This window comes from Euprymna scolopes, chromosome 18, assembly GCF_053919585.1.
Source record: "Euprymna scolopes isolate OS-2025 chromosome 18, ASM5391958v1, whole genome shotgun sequence".
Taxonomy (NCBI): Eukaryota; Metazoa; Mollusca; class Cephalopoda; order Sepiida; family Sepiolidae; genus Euprymna; species Euprymna scolopes.
Genome location: NC_136499.1, coordinates 765757 through 788004, shown reverse-complemented (window position 1 = coordinate 788004; position 22248 = coordinate 765757). Strand labels below are relative to the sequence as shown.

At 32.0% G+C, this 22248-nt stretch overlaps 1 protein-coding gene across 1 annotated transcript in view; it reads right to left on the bottom strand.

Annotated features, from left to right (window-relative positions):
* The window catches only part of LOC145297478 (putative elongator complex protein 1), a 133017-nt gene that overhangs the window by 30399 nt on the left and 80370 nt on the right, over positions 1-22248 (bottom strand). Inside the window, exons 21-25 of the mRNA XM_080143347.1 lie at positions 17038-17181; positions 8308-8393; positions 4588-4727; positions 919-1042; positions 702-799 (exon numbers count right to left, since the gene is read on the bottom strand). Coding sequence (XP_079999473.1) covers positions 702-799; positions 919-1042; positions 4588-4727; positions 8308-8393; positions 17038-17181 — 592 coding nt within the window. The remainder of the gene's footprint in view (positions 1-701; positions 800-918; positions 1043-4587; positions 4728-8307; positions 8394-17037; positions 17182-22248) is intronic.

Genomic DNA, 22248 nt, shown 5'->3' with positions numbered 1-22248 from the left:
GCACATTTATTTACAAGTAATAGAATGGTGGAGAAAGTAAGGTTTGCGATATTTTGCAAACAATTAAATATGGATAAAAAAAAAAACAATCAAAAATGGACTTAAAAACAAATAAATATGGATTAAAGACAAAAACATATTAAGCAATATTTCATCAAATTGCTTAAGAAAATTATCTCAACTTAAATGTATATTATATAATTGAGCAATTTTGTCTGTCTGTCACACAGGATTCAAAGCTGTTGGTGAGAATTACATTACATTTTGCATAAAGTTCTCTAGGTATGCCAGGTGTGATATGGAGTAGTAATTATGTAAGTATATTAAAATGATACAAGGAAGAGAATTCTAACTTTTAACTAGATTAAATAGAGATAAATTTCAATTAAAAGTTTAAGTTTGAAAATTAAACTGATGTGCCCAGGGAGTGTATAACAACAGGAAAACAATCTGTCAAAGAAACCAATTGAATCATCTCTTGGGTGTTAAAATCGTCTCTAATGAATAAAAGAAACATAACTTTTCTCAAAATATCTTTCCAACACGAGCAAGAGTTACTTTCTTTTAAAATACAAAATGTTTTTCATGTTAATTTTCTAGATGAATCTATTTTCATTTAATACTATGTATATTTAAATAACTGACTAACCTGACAAGCAAGAAAATCCCACCCCTCGCAATGAAACTTTCAATGGTCTTACCTGAAATTCTTGCTGAGTTGGTTCAAACAAACGTAGGGCTTCTTTATGAAGTTTATGTTCTTCAATAAATTGAAGACATTCATTAAATTTGTCTTGTCCTTCAAGAGAAAAGGTTTTTTATTAAATTATCAGTGTTTTATATGTTTTTATGACATAATTCGTAAAAAGGCATTCGAATAAGAAATATTTAAAAAAGAAAAATCTATGTTAAATTTACCACATTTTGCGATGTGTTGCAAAGCTTTGTGAAATCTCCTCAGATACTTGTCGATCGTATACCGCTGATAGTTAGTTTCCAACCGACGCAGGCTGTTCAAATATGGCAGATACTCCTTCGGATCCTTGTAGAAAAAAAAAAAAAGAATTATTAAACTAGTTGAAGTACCCATCTACACTGGGTGATGATTTAATGTATTTATCGATTCAAAAGAATTCCAGTTTTGAAACTTCTCAGAAGTAAACGGTGTTACTTAATCTGAAAAACCCACAAATATTATGTTGCTTTACTTTATTTATCATTTGGATTAATTTATTATATTTAAAAAATAATTTACTTTTAGTAATCACTATTTCTGTAAAAACGTTTCTGTAAATAAATATCTTCTACAAATCACATATGTAAATATACATTCATTTTTAAAAAATTAGTTTATATATTATTTATTATATCTCCAAAAAATATTTTACTTTCAGTATTAATTATTCTTGTAAATGAACATATTTATAAAAAATTCAGTTTACATATATCCTTATTTATTAATCTCTCTCTCTCTCTCTCTCTATATATATATATATACACAAGTGATCTTGTTTGTCTAAGAAACAGTTTCTACCAAACTCCTCTATCAATTTTGGTCTACAGACTTGAAACTTGATATATAGGAGATTATGGGAACACTTTTGATTAAGTTTTTAGCTTGTAGAAATAGCCACTTAGTGAGAAAATTTACAAAAAATTGAAATTTATTAGGCATAAGTTGACGTAAAGTGTTCTTCTATACATGCACAAATATACATTTATAGATTAAACAACATTATCATTTAAACTTTTTATATGCATATGGACATGACTCAGAGGGTAACAAACCAGGCTGGACAGCTAAATGTTTTGGTTTTGATTCTAGCTGATGGCATCGAAGTCATATTTTTTTTTACTTTTGAAATCACTACTATATATGTTAAAGATGGTGTTTGCGTCGTTATTTATTATTACTTATTTATTACTCTCTATTAGTTCTTAATCGTTTATTACTAATTCGTTTACTTTTACATTTTCTTGTTACGAGTACTTTTACGTTTACTACTAAGGGTACTTTTAAGAGTCTGTGTTCTTACATATATGGGTGTGGGTGTGTATGCTCTTACATATGTGCAGTTCACTGTTATATGTGTGTGTTCTTATCCTTACACCATTTCTTGCCTTGAAAGTCTTCGAGACGTGTATGTGCAATGTATAATGCGTACATACCTGGTTGCCTTAGCCAGCGGATGATATCTTCTTGGACGCTGGTCTCCATCTCGTTGGGGAGTGGTACTACTGCAGACAGATGCATTAATGAACACAAGATGGGATTTGAAGCTTCAATCTTTTATTCAAGGCAAGCCTAATATCTCGGACCCTGGTTGTCGGGAGACCCGAAATCTCTGATCTGCTTTTTATGCTGCCCAAAACCACTCTTTCTCATGTGGTCGTCAACCAGAAGGCCTCAATCCCGTGTCACCCCTCAATTTCCGGTACATCTAATCTAGGTCATTGAAGGTGACTTGGTTTGATGGCTGTCAAATCTAACCTTCTGACCCTGCTAACTCGCTGATGGGAAATCAAATATGCTTATATCTTTCTATTTCTAAAACTACCTACATAGCATTTAATCTGGGATTCCCAATACTACATATATACCGAATACAATAAAATAAATGATTGAGAATTGACTCTATAATAATAAATACAAAATCCGCATACATTAGAATATCATATTTAAACATGTTTTACAACTGGACAAGGCTGGGCGACTTGCTAGTTATATCTAAAAAACTATTTTACTTTCAATATCAATTATTTCTGCAAAAATCTGTATATGGATATTTTGTGTTTTGACCTACATTTTTGGTAGCGTTTCAAAATTAAGTGACGCCATTTACTTCCAAGAAATTTCAAAACTGGAAGTTGCTTGACTCAGTAAATACACTAAATTCTCTGCCAAGGTTTTTTCATATTTCTGTTCTGAACATCAATTTAATTGGAGAAAAACATGTTTCCAATCAAAAATTATTTGTTAATCAGTATTAGAACACTAATTATAAATTACTACTGGTGCTAATAGATACTGGCTTCCTGACCTAAAATGTATCAAACATTGATATTATTGGTTTTTTTTCCTCTTTCCAAAATTCAATCACGTTCTGGGAAAACAAAAACAATTTTCCTCTACAAACCAACCAAACCCCATGAATATTTCAGATATAAAGAAGCTGAAGTGTAAAACCTGTTTCTAAAATTATTGGATTCTGCATTAAATAACCCAAAAAGAGTTGATATGCCATAAAACACAACCACCAAACCAAACATCATGAATATATAGTTAAAGATATAAAGAACTTGAAGCATAAAAAATTACTAGATTTGGCATTAAATAACTCAAAAAGAGTTGATGTACCATAAAACGAAACAACAAAATCAAACCAATGAATTACTTTTCATCATTTAACAAACTTGAATAATCTATCAATGTTTTGTATGATTTAGATTAGTTTGACAATTATTCCCATTTTGGTTATTATGTTCACAATGTTTTAGCCGATGTAACCTCTAACCTATTTCAGATGCATCTTTCAAAACTTAGGAACCATCTAGACTAACTTGGGAATCTTTAAAAAGGAAAAACATTTTTTTTTTAGAAAACAATTTGAAATGGTATCAGAGATTCTCCTCCAAAAACTTACACATGAAAATTAGACGTATATAAAAAAATTGATATATCCTCAGATTCCTTGTAAATTTTACTCAAGATTGATCTTGGTATTAAGCTTTGTTTATAATTACATCCCCAGATAGATGGTGATTCTACATATATAGTACAGATTACTTCTTAAAACAAGATAAAAACAATTTAAACGGATATAAAATAGAATGGAGATTTTCCTGAGGACTGAGCTTAAATTGCCAGTCCCTGCCACCAGCTAACTTCAAAGTGAATTCTGATTTGCTAATACCATCATTGTGCTGCTCATATACTAGTGCCACCATTTTCTGACCATTCTATTACTCCAAACTCAATTATATGCCATTAGATAATTGCAGTAAGAGTTAATCTGTTTAAAAAGCTTTTTCATTTTTCTTACTTTATAGAATTTCTCCTGATTATAATGGAATTGTTGCAGTCAATGAATATGCATACTTGATGGAATATGGTTATGGATATATGGTACACTTTGAAGGTTCTTCATCTTTAAGAAGAAAAGAATAAGATAATTTTAAGCAGAATATGAATAGACATCTTGCTGCTCAGCTCCCCAGTCCCCTGTTAAACACAATCCCAAATAGTAGACCCTTATGTTCCATATTAATTTTCCATATTAGGGTGAAAATGAGTTTTTAAAAAAAAGCAAGAAATTTTGCTCAAGCAATAAAAATTTTGGACTGTCTTGAATGTTTATTTCAGTTGCACATAAAATGATCATTGGAACACTGAAGACTGGAATACATTTGAAACTCTGTGCCAATTTTATTTCAGATTTGATGAGAAATGGGGATAATTCTTTAAAGCAAACTGTAAACGTTTGTGAAGATTATTAATGATAATAGAAAAAATTTCTGAATGATTTGAACATTAATTTTTGTAAGAAAGCAACATTTAAATATTTGAAGTAAAAAAGATAGTCTCACCTTTTGTGATTTTTCAGCCACCATAAGGACAATATCAAAGTCGTACATTCCCAATGCAATGTCATAAAGCTGGTTGATATCAACCATGCACAATAGGTGATGTATGGCTTCCTCTAGTGACACAACATTACTTGGAGAAACTGAAAAGAATATATTTTCATTAAAATAAAAACAAAATCAGTTTTCAATCTGTCATCACTGGACAATGATTAGTACAGATCACAGCAAACAACCTAGGACTCTTATATTCATTGTTTTAATAAATAAAAACATTTATAATGATTTATCCTTGGTTTGCAAGACTACTAGGACCACGTTTTATTCCCAAATGCGAATCTATTTTAATATTAGGTTGTCTCAAAAGTTCATAAACACTTACAAAAAAATTGAAATTTTACTTGCTAAGTTATAACAAAAAAAACAAAAATTAATCCTCTAAATAAAGAACATCTATTTCCAAGACTCTCTGCCATCGATATGCAATTTCACATATGGTCAAAGTATCATTCAGCTGGTTTCAAATCAAAGAATTCTTCATGCACTTCCTCAACGTCATTAAATGTCGAATCGGCAGCCCTTCAGAAAATGTTGCATTTAGTAGAAAAGGGCCATAATCTAATGGAGCACAGTCAGGACTGTAGATTGGATGTGACAGAACTTGCCCACCGTTCAGCTCTTCAAACTTGTCTTTGCTCTTTCTGGTGGTATTCCTGGCTTGGCATTGTCCTGCTGCATCAGAGCATGCTTTCAGTTGATCAGAGCTATGTACTTTTGCTTCAACTTTTTGTAGGCCCGCTCCAGTTGCTTATAATAAAGTTCAGCACTGATGGCACAACCATTCAGAACCAACTCAAAGTGCATGATTTCTTCAAAGTTCCACCAAATGCACAACATGAATTTCTTGCTGAATACATCTTGTTTCGAAATCAATGGTGTTTCTTACCCTTTCTGAACACATTGCTTGTCTCGACTATGCCGGACTAAGTAGACACATTTTTCATCCGATGTCACAATGTGGTTCCAAAAACACTCGTCCAATGGACTGCTGAGCAATTGACAGCAAATTTCAACTCATCTGTTGGCTTGTGCTTCGGTGAGTTTATGTGGATCTTGCCGCAGCTTTTTGTGTACAAAATCAAGTTGCTTCAAGTGTCAATGAATTGTCGATTTGCCAACTCTAAGTTCATCAGCCAATTGTCGAGTGCTCAATGAAGATGCAATGTCCAACCTGGTTTGCAAGTCTCCATCATCCATTTATTAGCCATCCCAAATGAGGCTCATCTTCAAGATTCATGTCGCCAGAATCAAAACGCTTGTACTACTTTGAGAACACCACATATGCAATTGTTTCATCACCTTCAACAGCACAAATCTCTTCTGTGGCTTTCCTGGTTAAAAAAACCTCGCTTCATGCAGAAACAAATCAAAACTTGCAGCTCAATTTTATCAATTGCCATCTGGAACAGAAAGATGAAAATCACTATAACAAAATAATTGCAAAAAACAAGTAAAAATTGTATAAAAATTCAATTTTTTGCAAGTGTTTACAAACTTTTGGGACAACCTAACTCATGGTAACCTAGAAACAGTCCAGAATGAATTGAAAAAGACAACCAACAGTACACATGTTTCTGTTCCCTAATAAAGAACAGACTAGTCCACTTTTATGAACATCACTAGTATTGTTTACAGTTTTATTATGCTTAAATGCTAAAGTCTTCGAAAACCAACTATTCCAGAATTCAAACTTCGAAATAACACTAATATGTTGTGACAGCTGGTTCAAATTCATGAGTTAAAAATAAATGTATACAAGAACACAAATTCTGAAAATTTGTCAAATCTCATTTCAATGGTGAATTTGATTAAAAAGCTTTTTCCTTTTTTTTTCTTTTGAAAACAATTAAAAACTACTAAACGGATTTTACTGCACTGAATTTGAATAGTGCATAATTTGTACAAAAATGCTTTCTTTCTTTGGTTCTAAAATAGTAATAAAATTTGAACATAAGAAAATGTATATGAATAAAGATTGTTATGGCTGGGGTATTCAAAGGACACACCACTTATATTTGGTAACAGCTCAGGAAACATTATCAGCAATCAAACCAGAGCAATTGTGATACAAAACTATTTGTGATGAATTAACAGCTGTCGCAAATCAAAAAGGACAAACTATGGAACAAATATTGAACAATTTGTAAAGATTACAAACTGCCACAAATATCTTTGTATCAAACGTAGATAATAGCTTCATCAATGTTGTTTGTAATCTGTTTAATAAAAAGATCTGATTATGTTTGCATTTTTTGTACAGAGAGTTTGCAGAAAGCAATTTACATTTCTTTTATAATATTAATTATTCTAAGAATCCAAAACTTGCATCCAAATTGTCATGCTCAATAAAGTTTTTCAGGTGATCTACTTGCTAATGTATAGAAAGCATTTTGGTACTTGATGATCTTTTAAACCAACACATTTCAGGTGAAAACATTACGTACTTATGTATCTTGCCAAAATTAGTATAAATTACAAAAAACGATCCAATAGAAAAATAATTACAAGTAAAATCAAAAATATTCAGTTTAGTAATTTATTGAGTTTTAACGGAAGTTTTCATTGTGGAAAGTTTGCAAGATTCGAGAGGAGGTAACTGCAATTGATAATTTGGACTAAATCCTTAATTTTTTTTTTATCTCTACTGGCATCTTGAATCTAGATGTCTGGGACCATATATGTGGCTGATTTTTTTTTTTTAAACATTTTTATTTTGGCACATCTTTTACTGATCATTTTTGTAATTTTTAAAATTTATACTAATTTTGGCATGAAACATAAATACATAATGTTTTCACCTGAAATGCATTGGTTTAAAAGATCACCAATATAAACCGGCACAAGGATTTCATTGCAATCAATGCATTTCACCAGGATAATGTTCCTCTATAAATGGAGCACAATAGCCGAAACAAAGAATGAAGATATGAGTGTGTTACATGTGTGGCCGATGCAGAGTCAGACAAGATTTACTTAATCCTTTCTTGTGTTTCTAAAATTCTAAACATTCTCTTTGAATTTTTTTCCGTTTATTGTTTGTGAAAATATTCCAAAGAGTTTATGATTGTTTTATTTTATTGTTGGTTTTGGATCTTTACATGGAGTTTTGGTGATAATTTTGATAATGTGCAACAAACTTTAAACAACTTATCCATTTTTTCATTCCTGTAAAAATTACTATGGTTCAAAACAAAATGGCACAAAAAATGTATTATGTACTTACATGTTACGTAAAAAATAGACAGTGCAGCCAAAAATTATGCAAATCCATCAAGTAATTTTTAAACAAAAAAAAACACATTTTAACAACAAAATGCCTCATCTGCTATTATCTGCTTACATTAAGGTCAACAGCTAGGGACATAATTTGATGCAGTCATAATAATACTAAATAGAAATAGTTTACCAATCAAATTTTATTTTATAAAAACACTGGATGAATTTGCACAAGTTTTAGTGCACAACCTTTTTAGCCTAACACGTATATGTACATAATGAAATTTTTGTGCAATTATAATTTTTTAATATTGGGGTAAAATTGGAGGAGTGAAAAGAAAAAGAATAGGAAAGTCTAGAAAAACATGTAAAAAAAAAATTAAATCAAACCTTCAAATTTTAAATCATTGTTCCCAGACAGTCTGAAAAGTTGAACAATTCCTTTACCTTTTAAGTGATGAATTAATTCCAGAGCCTTCTCCAATTCAGGTGGATTCTTCTTTGCATGAGCTGTGAGAATTGGCAATAAGAATCTGTAATTAACAATGAAGTGCAGAAAAAGATATGTATTCCATAGAAATTTCACAGTAAATGACATTACAATAATAATACATAATTTTAAAACATGACAACGAATAAAACAAAAGCCACCATAAAATGGAAGCTGGAATTGTAAATGTAAAACTCAATGATGAGAAGGAACTTTTTTTTTATAGCAACACAATATTATATCTAATTAAAGAGAAACATAAAAGAAGGTATGATTTTTTTAATCAGAGTGAGTCGTTCGATTAGTATAAGTACTAAGTGATTATGTCATATATGTAAAACGTTAAATGAGGTAGACATGGGGTGAGGAAATAAGTGCTAGTAGCTTAAGAACATGCTTGCTTTCTTCTCAGCCAATATATGGTATATATATGTGGAATTGTTGCTGTCAACAATGGAGTACCATATCATGTGTTATGGATTGCTTTATATTCCTACTTTGGATTTTTAAAAACTTTTCAATGGATTCTAGATTATACCTTTCTTCATTGCCTTGGATTTTACGATTGTGACCATCTTTTTTCTGCATTTACACCATGGAATGTCATTTTTTTAATCATTGTTTCTTTTAGGCTTTCATTCAAGCTTTGCTTCTTTTAGGTTTTCATTCAAGCTTTTTAGTTTTTCAATATATGTGAAAAATTTATGACTACTTAGAAACTTTATTTTGCTAAAAATATTTCCTCTGATGAGATGAGCCATTTGTTGAAAATCCATGGATTAAGGAAAAAAACATTTAAAATGTTGTATTAATTGCTGAATAATAAATCACTCGTAAATCTTTAAATTTACTAAACTTAATTCCAAATCTTCATTTGTACTATTGCTCTATTTCATATATTGAACTTTTTTTATCTGATTGGCATTGTCTTATACATATTGCTACGAATGTTTATATGGACTTTAATTTTACAATATTATATAATGTGTATTCTGAAAGTATTTTTTAAATAAGGAGAATTTTGGTTTTATTGAGATAGTGTTTTTTGTTTTGTTTTTGGTGTGTGTGTGTGTATGTGAGTGAGTTTTTAATATTTTTAATTTAAATATGACAATTCTTATACACGTGTGTGTGTGTGTGTGCTTCTTTGTGTGCGTTTATAAGCATGTGCGCTTTGTGTGGGTTTGTGTGCGGCTGTGTGTGAGATGTGTGCGTGTCTGTGTGTGTGTGTAATTATTCTTCCTTCAAGTTTATACAACTCTATTTTGTTTTTTTTGCCAAAATGAAACTCAATTTTGTATAATTTAAATAGTTATTTGTTGCCAAAAATCAATAATAATAATAAAAAGAATAATTACTTAATCACAGAGGACAGACATAGACACAAGGTCTGTTTTAAATGTGGGGAAAATATGGTTCTCCCACAGTGGGCAAACTAGATTGGGAAAAAAACTTTTTTTTATAGGTGGGGTGAGGCAGGCAACACTGGTTACCAGGTCCTACTAGTTACTAATATTACAAGACACTGAAACTCAAAACAATTTTTTTTTTCGAGGTATCATGATTTTAAGTTGATAGCTATCACAAGAGAAAAAAACATAAAATTATACTTTTAATGCATATAAACAGTAAGAAGATTGTTTTATATAACAGAGGATATTTGAAGAAAATTTTTTTCAAAATTTTCAATACTCGTCATGTTGAAGTCTTTTTTTAACACAACAAAAACACGAGTGGTCAAAAGTATTTCCAACACCTCAAACTATTAAAAATGACATCTCTTTCAGTTAGTTTCCAAATATCATGACAAAATTCTTAATACAAACACAGTACGAGCAGTTATAAATTGGGAGGGGGGTGCTTCACAAAACTTTACTTAAAATGCCATTTTATGATGTTTAGGTTTTTATTACTTTATTTGCTTAAAACTCTAAAAACATAATGCACATTATTATTTATTAATTCATTTGAAAGTTTATCTATTTCTAAACAAAACAAAATTATTTGAGGACTGAAAGTGCTTTGGTTTTTAAAATATGACTCTTTTAGCAGGACCCCCTTGAAATCTGATTATCCAAAGCATTTTATTGTCCATGTGTATTGCTATAACACTGCAATAAGTAAGTGTTTTTGGTTCTTATGTTTCTGCAAATTTTAAATATATCCATTTCGTTTTTTCTTACTATAAATTCTTTTCCATTCCAAGGAGAAAAATCTTTTAGACTATTTTCTGAGAAATATATTTCTGTCTCTCATGAGTTGTTTAGTAGACATCGCTATTCAACGAAGCACGTGAAAGATATACTTCACAAAAAATATGAATAAATATTACAAGTGAAAATTAAATATATCTTCTAGTTCAGGAATATTGACTAACAAGAATTATATATATATTTCCTCAAAACCTCTGGCCTTGATGGAGAGGAGACTAAAACTTACTGCTATGGTTTCAAATGATCTGAAATAACAGCAAGGGGAAACTTGATTTCAAAGATTTCTTATATGTTATATCTCCCTTCTTTTGGAAATAGGGTATGATTATGAATATCTTCAGTATCAAATAATCCTTATGCACTGTGAAATTTACTTTATGTATGAAAACCAAAGAAGGGAGATATAACATATGAGAAATATTTGGAATCAAGTCTCTCCTTGCTGTTATTACAGATCATTTTAAACCATAGCAGCAAATTTTAGTCTCCCCTCCATCAAGGTCAGAGATTTTGGGGAAATATCATATTTTGTAATTCATATACAACACTAGGAAAACAAATGTCTATGACTGAAACATTTTATGGCTGTAAAAAAGTGCCAAAAATAGGCTCTGAATGATGGTTGATCCTCTGAATGTGCAATCTTAAGGGCAAATATCACATAGCCCACTACACAATTCAGGTCATTACCTTTCTGATAAGCCTTCATTTGTTAAATTCTGATCAATAGTTGCTGAGATTTGGAACTTATAAAATTGCCAAAAAAAGGTGGTACATCTATATTAGTGGCCTGGCTAAGTCACAAGGGAGGCAATCAAGCAAAAAAAAAAAAAAGAAAGAAAAACCCTAAGCAAAATTCATCCCAAAGTAGCAAAACTAAATCTAGCTTAACAGGACACTATGTGGGCAAATTTGGGCATATTTTATTAGTTTGAAAATATAGGTTCTTTTTTACAAATTATCATAACATTTTCACCATAGAATAGTATTATAATCTTCAAAAAGCTGCAAATTTTCATGTAGTTTCGTCGCATAAAACCAAAGATATGAGCATTTCAATATTCAATTTGGCTACGAATATAGATATACCACCTTTTTTTGGCAATTTTATAAATTCCAAATCTCAGCGATTATTGACCAGAAGTAAAATTTACCCAAAGAACGTCTTCTCTATAACTGTAACCTAAAGTAACAACATGATTATACAAAACTAGTTTATACAACCCGCTATTGCCAGGTAGTACTTGCAATTGTGCTTTGCTTATTTATAAACCATGAAGTTTTCTTTCTTTTTTTTCCATCAAATATTATTTTTCTATTCCAAATGAAAGGAAGCCTGTAAAGGATGAATACAGAATTTTTTAAATGAAAATCTATACAAAAATAATTCCGATCCAGATAAATTATTTTCTGGAACAAAATGTTACAACTATTAAATAATAAGTAATAGTATTCATCTCAAAATTTAGATTAACAGGCCAACATACATAAAGGTCATCAGGTCGGCAAGTGCATTCAGTATCACCTTGACCTTGTTGTGTACTAGAAACAAACATCACATAATGGCTAGACATGAAAGGGGATAAGATTGGTTTGGTTGGTCTGGTTTTGTTTAATGGCATATCAACCCTTTTCAGGTTATTTAATGCCAAACCCAGAATTGAAGGAAAAAAATATATGCATTCAAAGTACTTTATGTCTTCAAACAGAATCCTGAACAGAAGCGTGTGCTCCATCCCAACTATTATCAATGGACCTGAGGTAATCTCGTCAGCATCAGACAAAGCCAAACTCTTTGTCAAGAACTTTGCAGCTAATTCTACCCTTTGCGATCAAGGCCGCCAACCCCCAATATTTCCTCCTCTATCAGAAAACATGCTATGTGATATACGTATATCTGTACGTGATGTTGCCAAGCTAATCAAAAACCTTGATTCCAGTAAAGTAAGGCCCTGACGGTATTCCAATTATAGTACTCAAAAAACTTCAACCTGAACTAGTGCCCATACTTACAAAACTGTTTAAACGTTGTCTTAAGGAGAATAGTTTCCCATCTCCCTGGAAAATTTCATCAGTATGCCCTGTATTTAAGAATTCAGGTGATTGCTCATCCCCCTCTCAGTACAGACCAATAAGTCTCCTGTGCGTCATGAGTAAGTTGCTGGAATCTGTATTAAATACAGAAGTAATCAACCATCTCAACAAAAATAACCTTCTTAGTGACACTCAATATGGTTTCCGTTCTGCTAGATCTACAGCAGATGTGCTTACAGTTATATCTCATAGGATTAGCAAATCTCTCGACGGAGGCAACCTTTCTAGGGCAATTGCTCTTGACATATCTAAGACCTTTGATAGGGTATGGCATAAAGGTTTACTTCATAAGATCTCTAGCTATGGTATTGCTGGAAATGTCTTCTCAATTATTAAATCATTTCTTTCTGATAGGTTCATAAGAGTAGTAGTTGAGGGGCAAAAATCAGAAGCTCACAGTATTAATGCCGGTGTCCCTCAGGGGTCCATCCTGGGCCCAACTCTTTTCCTGATCTACATTAATGATCTTCCAAATCACATCCTTACATCATTTGTAGACATTTATGCTGATGACACTACCATTTATGGTAGCACATCTAAGACAGTAAATGACCAAGTTCTCTCCAATTCTCTCTCCTCTGATCTTGAGCACGTAGTACAACGGGGTAAGGAGTGGCTGGTTACTTTTAATGCATCTAAAACCAAGCTTCTCTCTTTACATCATCAACATTCTGATCCACATCTGGCATCAATTGAAATGAATGGCTTTTGTCTTCAGGAGGCCTCAAGTTTTGACAAGTTTCTTGGCTTGACCATTACTCCTGATCTTAAATGGAACACGTACATCAAATCTGTTGCCAAGGCCGCTGGAAAAATGGTGGGATCTTTCTATCGATCTGGTAGATATCTCACTGCTGATGCTATTCTCTATCTATATAAGAGCCAGGTATGTCCAAGGATGGAATACTGTTGCCACATCTGGGCAGGAGCTGCTAGAAAGGACTTGGCCTGCCTTGATAGAGTTCAAAATAGACTTCGTAGCCTCGTAGGAGATGTCCTTTTCTCTTCCTTGCAACCTCTATCTCACAGAAGAGATGTTGTGAGTTTGTCTCTGATGTATCGTTATTTTCATGGAAAGTGTTTGACTGAGCTTCAATCTATGGTCTCCCCTCGCCAAACTTTCACAAGAAACACTCGTCTAGCTGTAAACACTATCAATAATTCCCCCCACACTTTATCTGTGCCTAAACCTAAACGTAGATTCCATGAACAAAGCTTCTTTCTTAGAACTGCACACCTGTGGAATTGTCTTCCGTTTTCCTGCTTTCTGGCTGACTACAATATGGTTGTCTTCAAGTCTAACGTAAATAAGTTCTTGATGAACCGTTCCATATAAGTTATCAAATTTACCAAATTTTCATTACTAATGATTACTATATTGTCCAATTTCTACTGTACACTCTTTAACCCTTATCCTTGAGTGGCCTCTTGGCCTTGATAATGTGGTGATGCCTATGTAAAAAAAAAAAAAAAAAAGTATCTATCTATTCTGTATAATTCAATAGTTTTGTTTGTTTTAATATCTAACGATCTCTTTTTTTTTCTTTTTTTTTTGTATCCTCAAATATTCATTCATAAGTTTTAGTTTGGTTGTTTCGGAGGATAATTTATATTTTTGTATAGATCCTTGTTACTCTTAAAATGGATAATATTCCATCTAGACAGTTGTTTACAAAAAGTTTCTTCATGCTGTTGTGTTTGAGATATTGTTTTCTAGCATTATCTATAGCTCTACATTCCACGTAAAGATGTTTAATGGTGCAAGTTTTCTGTCAGAATAGGCATTGTGGTTATTCTTGTTTTAGAATGAAGGAGTGTGTGAGTTTTGTATGGCCAATATGGATTCTAGTTATAACAACTTGTTCTTTTCTGGATTTGGGGGGAGTTTGCCTCCATTTTTCCAGTATGGGTTTGATTTGGTATAATTTGTTATTTATGTTGTTATTCCATTGTCGTTGCCATTTTGCATAAATTAATTGATCAATTTTGGGTTTGAAGTCAGTATATGGTATGTTTATTGTATCTGAATTCAAGTTTAAAGCTGATTTGGCCGCTAAGTCGGCTCTTTCATTTCCTCTTATCCCAATGTGACTTGGGATCCAACATATAAATATTTCTTTGTGTTCAGATAATGAATCAATTGTTTGTTAGTTTGATGATTAGAGGGTTTTCAAGTTTTTTGTCATTCAGAGATGTAAAAACGGAAAGTGAATCTGAAAGAATTAGGAATTTCTTATGCTTCTCTTTTTCTAGAATGCTGAGTGCGATATTGATGGCACATATTTCGGCAGTAAAAATAGAGCTTTCTGCTGGAAAAGCTTCTTCAAGAGTTTTTTCATTCGACACGGCAGCACATGCCACTCTATTATGGTCTTTAGAGCCATCGGTGAAAACAGATGGTCTGGATATTTCAGGAGAATATCATAGACCTTTTCTTGGTAGATATTAGAGTGGGTTTTCACTTTTGGGAACTCATTTAAGTTTAGGATTACTTTCAGTTTTTGAGTATCCAAGGTGGGGTTTTAGGTAGTATGTGTTCTTGGATATTTTCTAGTTATTTCCGATTCCTGCAGTATTGCCTTCATTCTAAGACTAAAGGGCTTTATAGCCTTTCTTTTTGCTTCAAATGCCTCTTTATATCTCGGATTGAATGTAGCTTCGTATGCTGGATTATTTCGTTGTGCTTTTAATTTAGTGTAATATTGTGCACCCAGTTTTGGCTCCTTATATTTATAGGCATTTCGTTGGCCTCTGCATGGAGGCTTTCAACTGGGAATGTTCTAAAAGCACCGAGTGCTAATCTCAGTCCTCCATGGCAAATTGGATCTAAATTTTTTAGGTAGGATTTTTTGACCGATTGGTATATAAAACTACCATAGTCAAGTTTTGATCTAATCAAAGTCCTGTATAATCTTATTAATGTTTCTTGATCAGCTCCCCTTTCTGTATGGGCTATTACACATAGTAGTTGCAGTCTTTTGTTGCAACTATTTCTTAGATTCTTCAGATGGGGGATGAATGACAGTTTTTTGTCAAATATTAGATCCAGAAATTTGTGTTCTTCTACGGTGGGGATTATTGTTTTTCCGAGCTTCAATGTAGGATCATTACGAAGTTTTCTCTTGTGGCAGAAATGAACGCATTTGGTTTTGGATTCGGAAAATTTATATCCATTTTCCATTGCCCATTTGTCTAATTTATTTAAGCAGTGTTGGAGTTTGCGTTAAATGGTGCATATATACTTTGATCTGCAAAACACCAGTAGGTCATCTACATATAAAGATCCCTCAACACCAGGGTCCAAACATTTCATTAAGCTGTTCATTTTAACATTGAACAGTGTCACAGATAAAATGCTACCTTGAGGTACTCCTTCCTCTTGGTTTGTGGTGTTTAAGTAAGTAAATCCAATGCGGACTCTAAATTTTCGGTCAGATAAAAATCCTTTTATAAATTGTGGGAATCTGCCTTTTAGTTCAAATTCATGCAAATCTCTCATAATTCCATATTTCCACGTATTATTGTAGGCCTTCTCCAGATAAAAAAATATTGCTGATAGGTGCTCATTTCTGGAAAGTTTGTGAGACAAACATCACATGCGTATAAAGTCTTAACAGCACTGATAAATTGGGGTCAAGAACCCCAAAGATCTATAGCCAAAATACCCCTACCTCTACCAGAAGAGAAGGCAATGACTCAATAAAAGATCCTTTCTTTGATTTATCCTTTTTTTGTGTTGTTGTGTCCAACTTTAATTCCAGCAAGAATTCACTTGTCAGTCACAAAGGATAGTTGAACATTGGAGACACAAGGTATGTTTATGAATGTCTACATATTTTAATGAGACATTAGATATTCCCTAAGAGGGGAGGTATATGTAACACAATGATCCGCAGGTAAAAACTGATACATCAGAATAAAAAAAACTCAAGAATCAGACTATTTCATATATTAGATTATCTCATAAGAATCTATATTAGATTTCTCTGTTTGTCTGTTCTGCTTTTTCTCAGAAACTACTGGGCTGATCTGGCTGAAATTTTGTATGAGCCTTTGTTATGATATGCTGTAATGAACTAAGTATGATGGTATCTGTTCAATACACAGTTAGAGATTAATAATGATTAGTATTTAATTCAAAAATGAGCACAAATTTAACCATATTCAACTATCAATTTGACATAAAGCATTCGTTATAAGTCAATGGGCTAGAACCTTTTTCCCATTGGTAAGGGTCTAAAAAGTCTAATGTTTATATAAATTTATTTTTTGTAATATTTTATTTCCTTTGTTGTTCTTGGGATAATTATTTCATGAGTCCTAACACATCTAGCCAAAACTGCAAACCATAGTCCGAGAAAAAAAAAAGGTTGTACATACTTCTCTTCATTGGTTGCACGTAAAGTATTAAGTATGGCATCACAGACGACATTCACTTTCACTGTTGGTTCAGTTCCATTGCTATTAGCTTGAACGCGGCCAGGGTAAGCAGCAGCATACATCGTAAGAGTGACATCTTCTTCACTGCAAGAGAAAAGGGAGAATAATGGTTACATGATTTATGGCATATCAACTTCTTTCGAGTTATTTTATGCAGAGTTCAGTCATTATGATAAAAGTTTTTATGCATCTTCAAATAGTTATTGATTTGATATTTCATGCTTTAACAAATTATATATTATGTAAATGCATATACAACCTGTTTTTGTTCTATATCATACCTCAAAGAGATTATATTTAACCTCCAGTCTATAGTGGAATGGGGATGTAAATGGATGGTAACATTTAATGCTGCCTAGACTAAACTTCTTTCCTTTAAAAATTACAAAAACCTTCTCAACCACTGATTACCATGATTAATAATACGCTATCTGAAAGCTCTACATTCAAACTCCTCTGCTTAACATTCACATGCAACATAAATTGGAACAAATACATTAAAGACATTACCAAAGTTCCTGCAAAGAAGGTGGACTCTCTCTACTGATGCAATGACAACTAAATGCATCATAAATCAATTGTGGGTATGTGAAAGTTAAACTGGCATGCACAAGAAGTTGCGTCATGACATGATATTGATGTGACAAAGAAGCAAGATAGATTTTGTCTTGCATGTTTAATCTTTTTAAGGCTCTTGAGGCATGGTCATTTCTAGATGAACTTGCTGTAAAAAATTTAATCAATAAAATAATATGCAGCCCCCCAAAAAAATAATTAACTTGTTCTTTGTTTCCATTAGTGACGGGATGATTCTAATATTTTTTCTCCTGAGTCTGATTCTTCTAAAATCCCTAAATATTTACTTACAGAGTTGTTTTGGTTTTTTATTTAATTTTTGGATTCTGTAAAAAAAAAAAGCACGTAAGATGTGCATATATATTTGCAAACGTAAAACTACACTTGGAGAGTGGATCTATATATTTTGGCTTTACTCCTCGGGTTTCAATAAATATTTTTCATAATTCTGAATTTTTTTTAGAAAAGGAATGATTATTAATATTATTTGAATTCTTCACACTATTGTTCTCCTCTTGAGTGTTATTTTGACAATGTTTCGATCTTATTTAAGTGTACCTTGCCAAACTGAGGAATCTTTTTGTCAAAATTGGAAATCTGCATGGAATTTTGAACAGAACCTTTTATTTAATCCATGGAGGTAGCATGCTCTCATTCTGTCAGCCATGACTGGGTAGAAATCCTAAACAATTCACAATTCCACAATTGTATTTCAATTGTCACACTTTTGAAAACAATGAGGACAAAGTAAACAGAATTTATTAATGTTTGAACTACATAAAAATAACAAATGTATTTTAATTTTGAAACAAATGCTTAATAAACAAAAATAAAAAATGTACAAGTCAGATTATATCAAACATAAAATTTCAGTACAATGAGTGTTTCATTTTATTGATTTTCTACCTTAACTTGGCTTTTTCCATTCTGCAATCATTTTCCATTGTATAACTGTTTTTTTTTTTTTTTCATTTCCAAATTTTCAGAAGCAGATTAATTGGATTCTTTGGACTACTGTTTTCATCATAAGTATTATTTTCAAAACGTTTCAGGTGATGTTACTTCCAACATTCTTCGGTGTATCTTATCAAACTTGGGAAATGCACTATATTTTGAATGGAACAATTTATTTAATCCAAAATATAATTACAAATTATTAAGGACATGACTGGATGATAGAACAAGTCCTAAATAATTTGCAATTATATTTTGAGTGTCATCGCCACTGAGGATTGAACATTTAATCTGTAGGTGTAGTGTATAAAGTACTTGGTAAAATTCGGTTGTAAGTTACACACGACAGAAAGATTCCAGAGTTTAATAAGATACACCTCAAGAAAAAAGGAGATGAAATTAACTGAAATATGAAAAACACTCAAGATGAGATCAGTAGTGATCCAAATAACACAAATATCTATCATTACTAGCAGCAACGGAAAATTAAGTTTTAAACAAAGCAAAAAAAAATAAAACAATTGTTTTTGGCATTGGAAAACAGGCATAAATTTTTCAGATTGTGATACCACTAAAAGTTCTAATTTTATTTTATCACAATATCACAAGTTCAAAGAAAAAAAGAAAAAGGTCTACATCATTCCAATGACTACTAATATTACAGAGAGATGTCACTACCAATTGTCGCATCTACCTACAACTTGTCAACAAGACTACACCTGTTCCTGAAACCACTATCAATAATTTTCCCCACTCTTTATCTGTGCCTAAACCTAAGGGTAGATTCCATGAACAAAGTTTCTTTCTTAGAACTGCATGTCTGGAACTCTGTTCCGTTTCCCTGCTTTTCAACTGACTACAATATGGTCATCTTCAAGTCCAACATGAACAAGTTTTTGATGAGCCATCCCTTAAGTAATCCAAGTTACCAAATTGCCACTACTAATGATTACTACGATATTTTTCTATTGACTACTGTACACTCATTAACCCTTACCCTTAAGTGGCCTCCGGGCCTTGATAAATTGTGACTCCTTTGTAAAAAAAAAACAACACTGAACAGTTGTTTACAATAGCAAAACAAATTAATCAACTAAACATTACATAAGAGGGCGACTCCACACTTCCATATTCTCTCAAAATGAGGCCCCAACACCCAACACAGCTATAAGTTACAAATGTAACTGTTTTCTAACTAGTTTAAGGTTTGTTTTATGATATACTAGCGAGGGGTACCCGGCGTTGCCCGGGTGTTTGGAGGTGTGTGGGGGGGGGGGTAAAAAAAAAAGTAAGTATGAGGATCGAACCCGAACCGTTGAGGCAAAGTTGTAAATTAAAGTGTGAAAAAAAAAAATATGCGACGTTAACCATTGCCCCACCGCGACATGCTTATGGAAACACATTTGATTTATTTAATTTGGCAGGTGCGTGTTTTAATGAGTTAATGAGGTCAAGTTTGACTGCGGGATTTCATTTACCGCTGAACGCTTTTTTTCCCCCAAGATGTTATAGGAAAAAGACTAACCCACATGCGGCGAGCGACAAATCTTGAATATTTATCTTCCAGAAATCGAGCAAATTAAATAGACAGGTGAGCTTTGTTGTTAACTGTGAGATATTACAATTTATATGTGATATAAAAAGTTTTAAAAAGATGTGAACCGACCGACCGCTTCTCTGAAAGAAGCCTTTTGCAGACACACAGAAAAAGCGAACACACATACATACATACATTTTTACTTTTATATTTATAGATGAATCCTTTTCAAGTGAAATTTAATACTGAAATAATCTTCTTTTGATGCAACATCTCATTTCCCATTGTCGGATTGTGGGGGTGGGGAGATCTGACTTTTTCACAATCTCAATGTCCAATCCTCATGGTGCAGGGAGTCAACTATCTTCAAATTTTATTCCGTACAATCTTGATTAATCACTTGCTTCCAAATTTCCCAAGCTGGACAACTTTCCTGACATTCAACACATATGCATCTGTATATACATCTGTATATACATCTGTATGCATATGTATCACTGAGGAGAATGAATGATCTACATAATAAATTAGTGTAACTGATTCATCCTTAAAGAAATGTTCCACTTTCAACAAATTCTTAAATCTAATGTTGTAGGTTTGATCAGATTTCACGTTGCAGATCTATTTGAAACAATACCTATTAGAAATTATTCATTAAAAACAAGTTGGAAATCACAGCAACAGTGTGAAAAAATGATTTTGCCATTTATGTATGACAAACTAAGACATGAAAAAGGGCTCCTTCTGACTTTTTATTCATGCAATATTTAGACATGACAAATTAAGGCATGACAAATGACTCCTGTTTTCATTGATGCTAAAAAATTTTATGAAAAATAAGATTTTTTTTTTTTCAAACTTAGGCTAAACATTTTTAAAAAGTATGAGTTAAATATAAAAGAAAAATGTGCTCTAAAGTTAAAAAAATAAGTATTTAATTTTTTAAATTAAAATCATAATGTTTTTTTGTTTTTTAAAGTGTTTGTTTTTTGGGGTTTATTTTTAATATGAAATATTTACAAAAAAACAAACTGAAAAGTAAATATATCAGCAAATTATTTAATCCCACCCCAAAATCTCTGCTCTTCAATCCGGAAAAAAATAAGAAAAATTATAACATAGAAAAAAAATAGCATGTCAGTCAGTTTAAACTAAAATTGGTTGATTCTTATTGTTCTAGTTGTTCGAATGAAGTGCCTAAATATCATATACATAGAGAATCAGCAGGAGTCGTTTGTCATACCTAAATTTGCTGTGCAAAAATAGTAAAATCTTAAAAAACAACTCCAAACTATCAATTATTGAAAAGGATATAAATCTTGATAAAAATATGACATATAATGAGTAAGGGGAGGGGGCTAAAGACATTGTTTACCTCTCAAATGGTTTGGATCTTCTTTCTCAGATGGTAGTTGAAGGCGACGGTGATCAAGTGGTTAACAACACACACTAATAACCTGGGTGTCTCAAGTTCGAATCCAGTTCGTTCAATAAAAATCACTTTCACTGAGGATGTTGGCAACCTTCACATGGTCCCTCCCATAATCCCCAATGTTTTTCTAGAAAGAATCTGGTTAGAAAAATAAAGGGAACCTATGCCAACAATAAAATCCTTGGATTCATACGAAGTGATGACAAAACATATTCTCAGATGAAGGTATAAACCCTTATGCTTTCTTAAAATAAACTTCATTTAATCTTAAGTACAATGGATCAATTCAGTAACTAAAAATTTATTCTGACTGAATCATTACCACAAGGATATGAGTAACTCTGATCTACAACTTCATGATTAATAACTTTTATTTTGACCACATAATTGTCATCATTGTTGTTATTTTTTTTATATATAGTGAGAAATGCTTACTTTTTTATAGTTATTATCTTTTAAGTATAAGATTGTTGAAAACAAAATGAATTTTTATTTTTTATTTGGGGTCACCACTTATTAAAATCTGAAGATAATTCTAGGATAAAGGTTAATGAGTGTTAGGTAGACAGCGAGACAACAATGTAACGATCAGTAATAGTGGAACTTGGGTAGGGTTTAATTATATAAGCAAATGGTTCAACAAGAACTTATT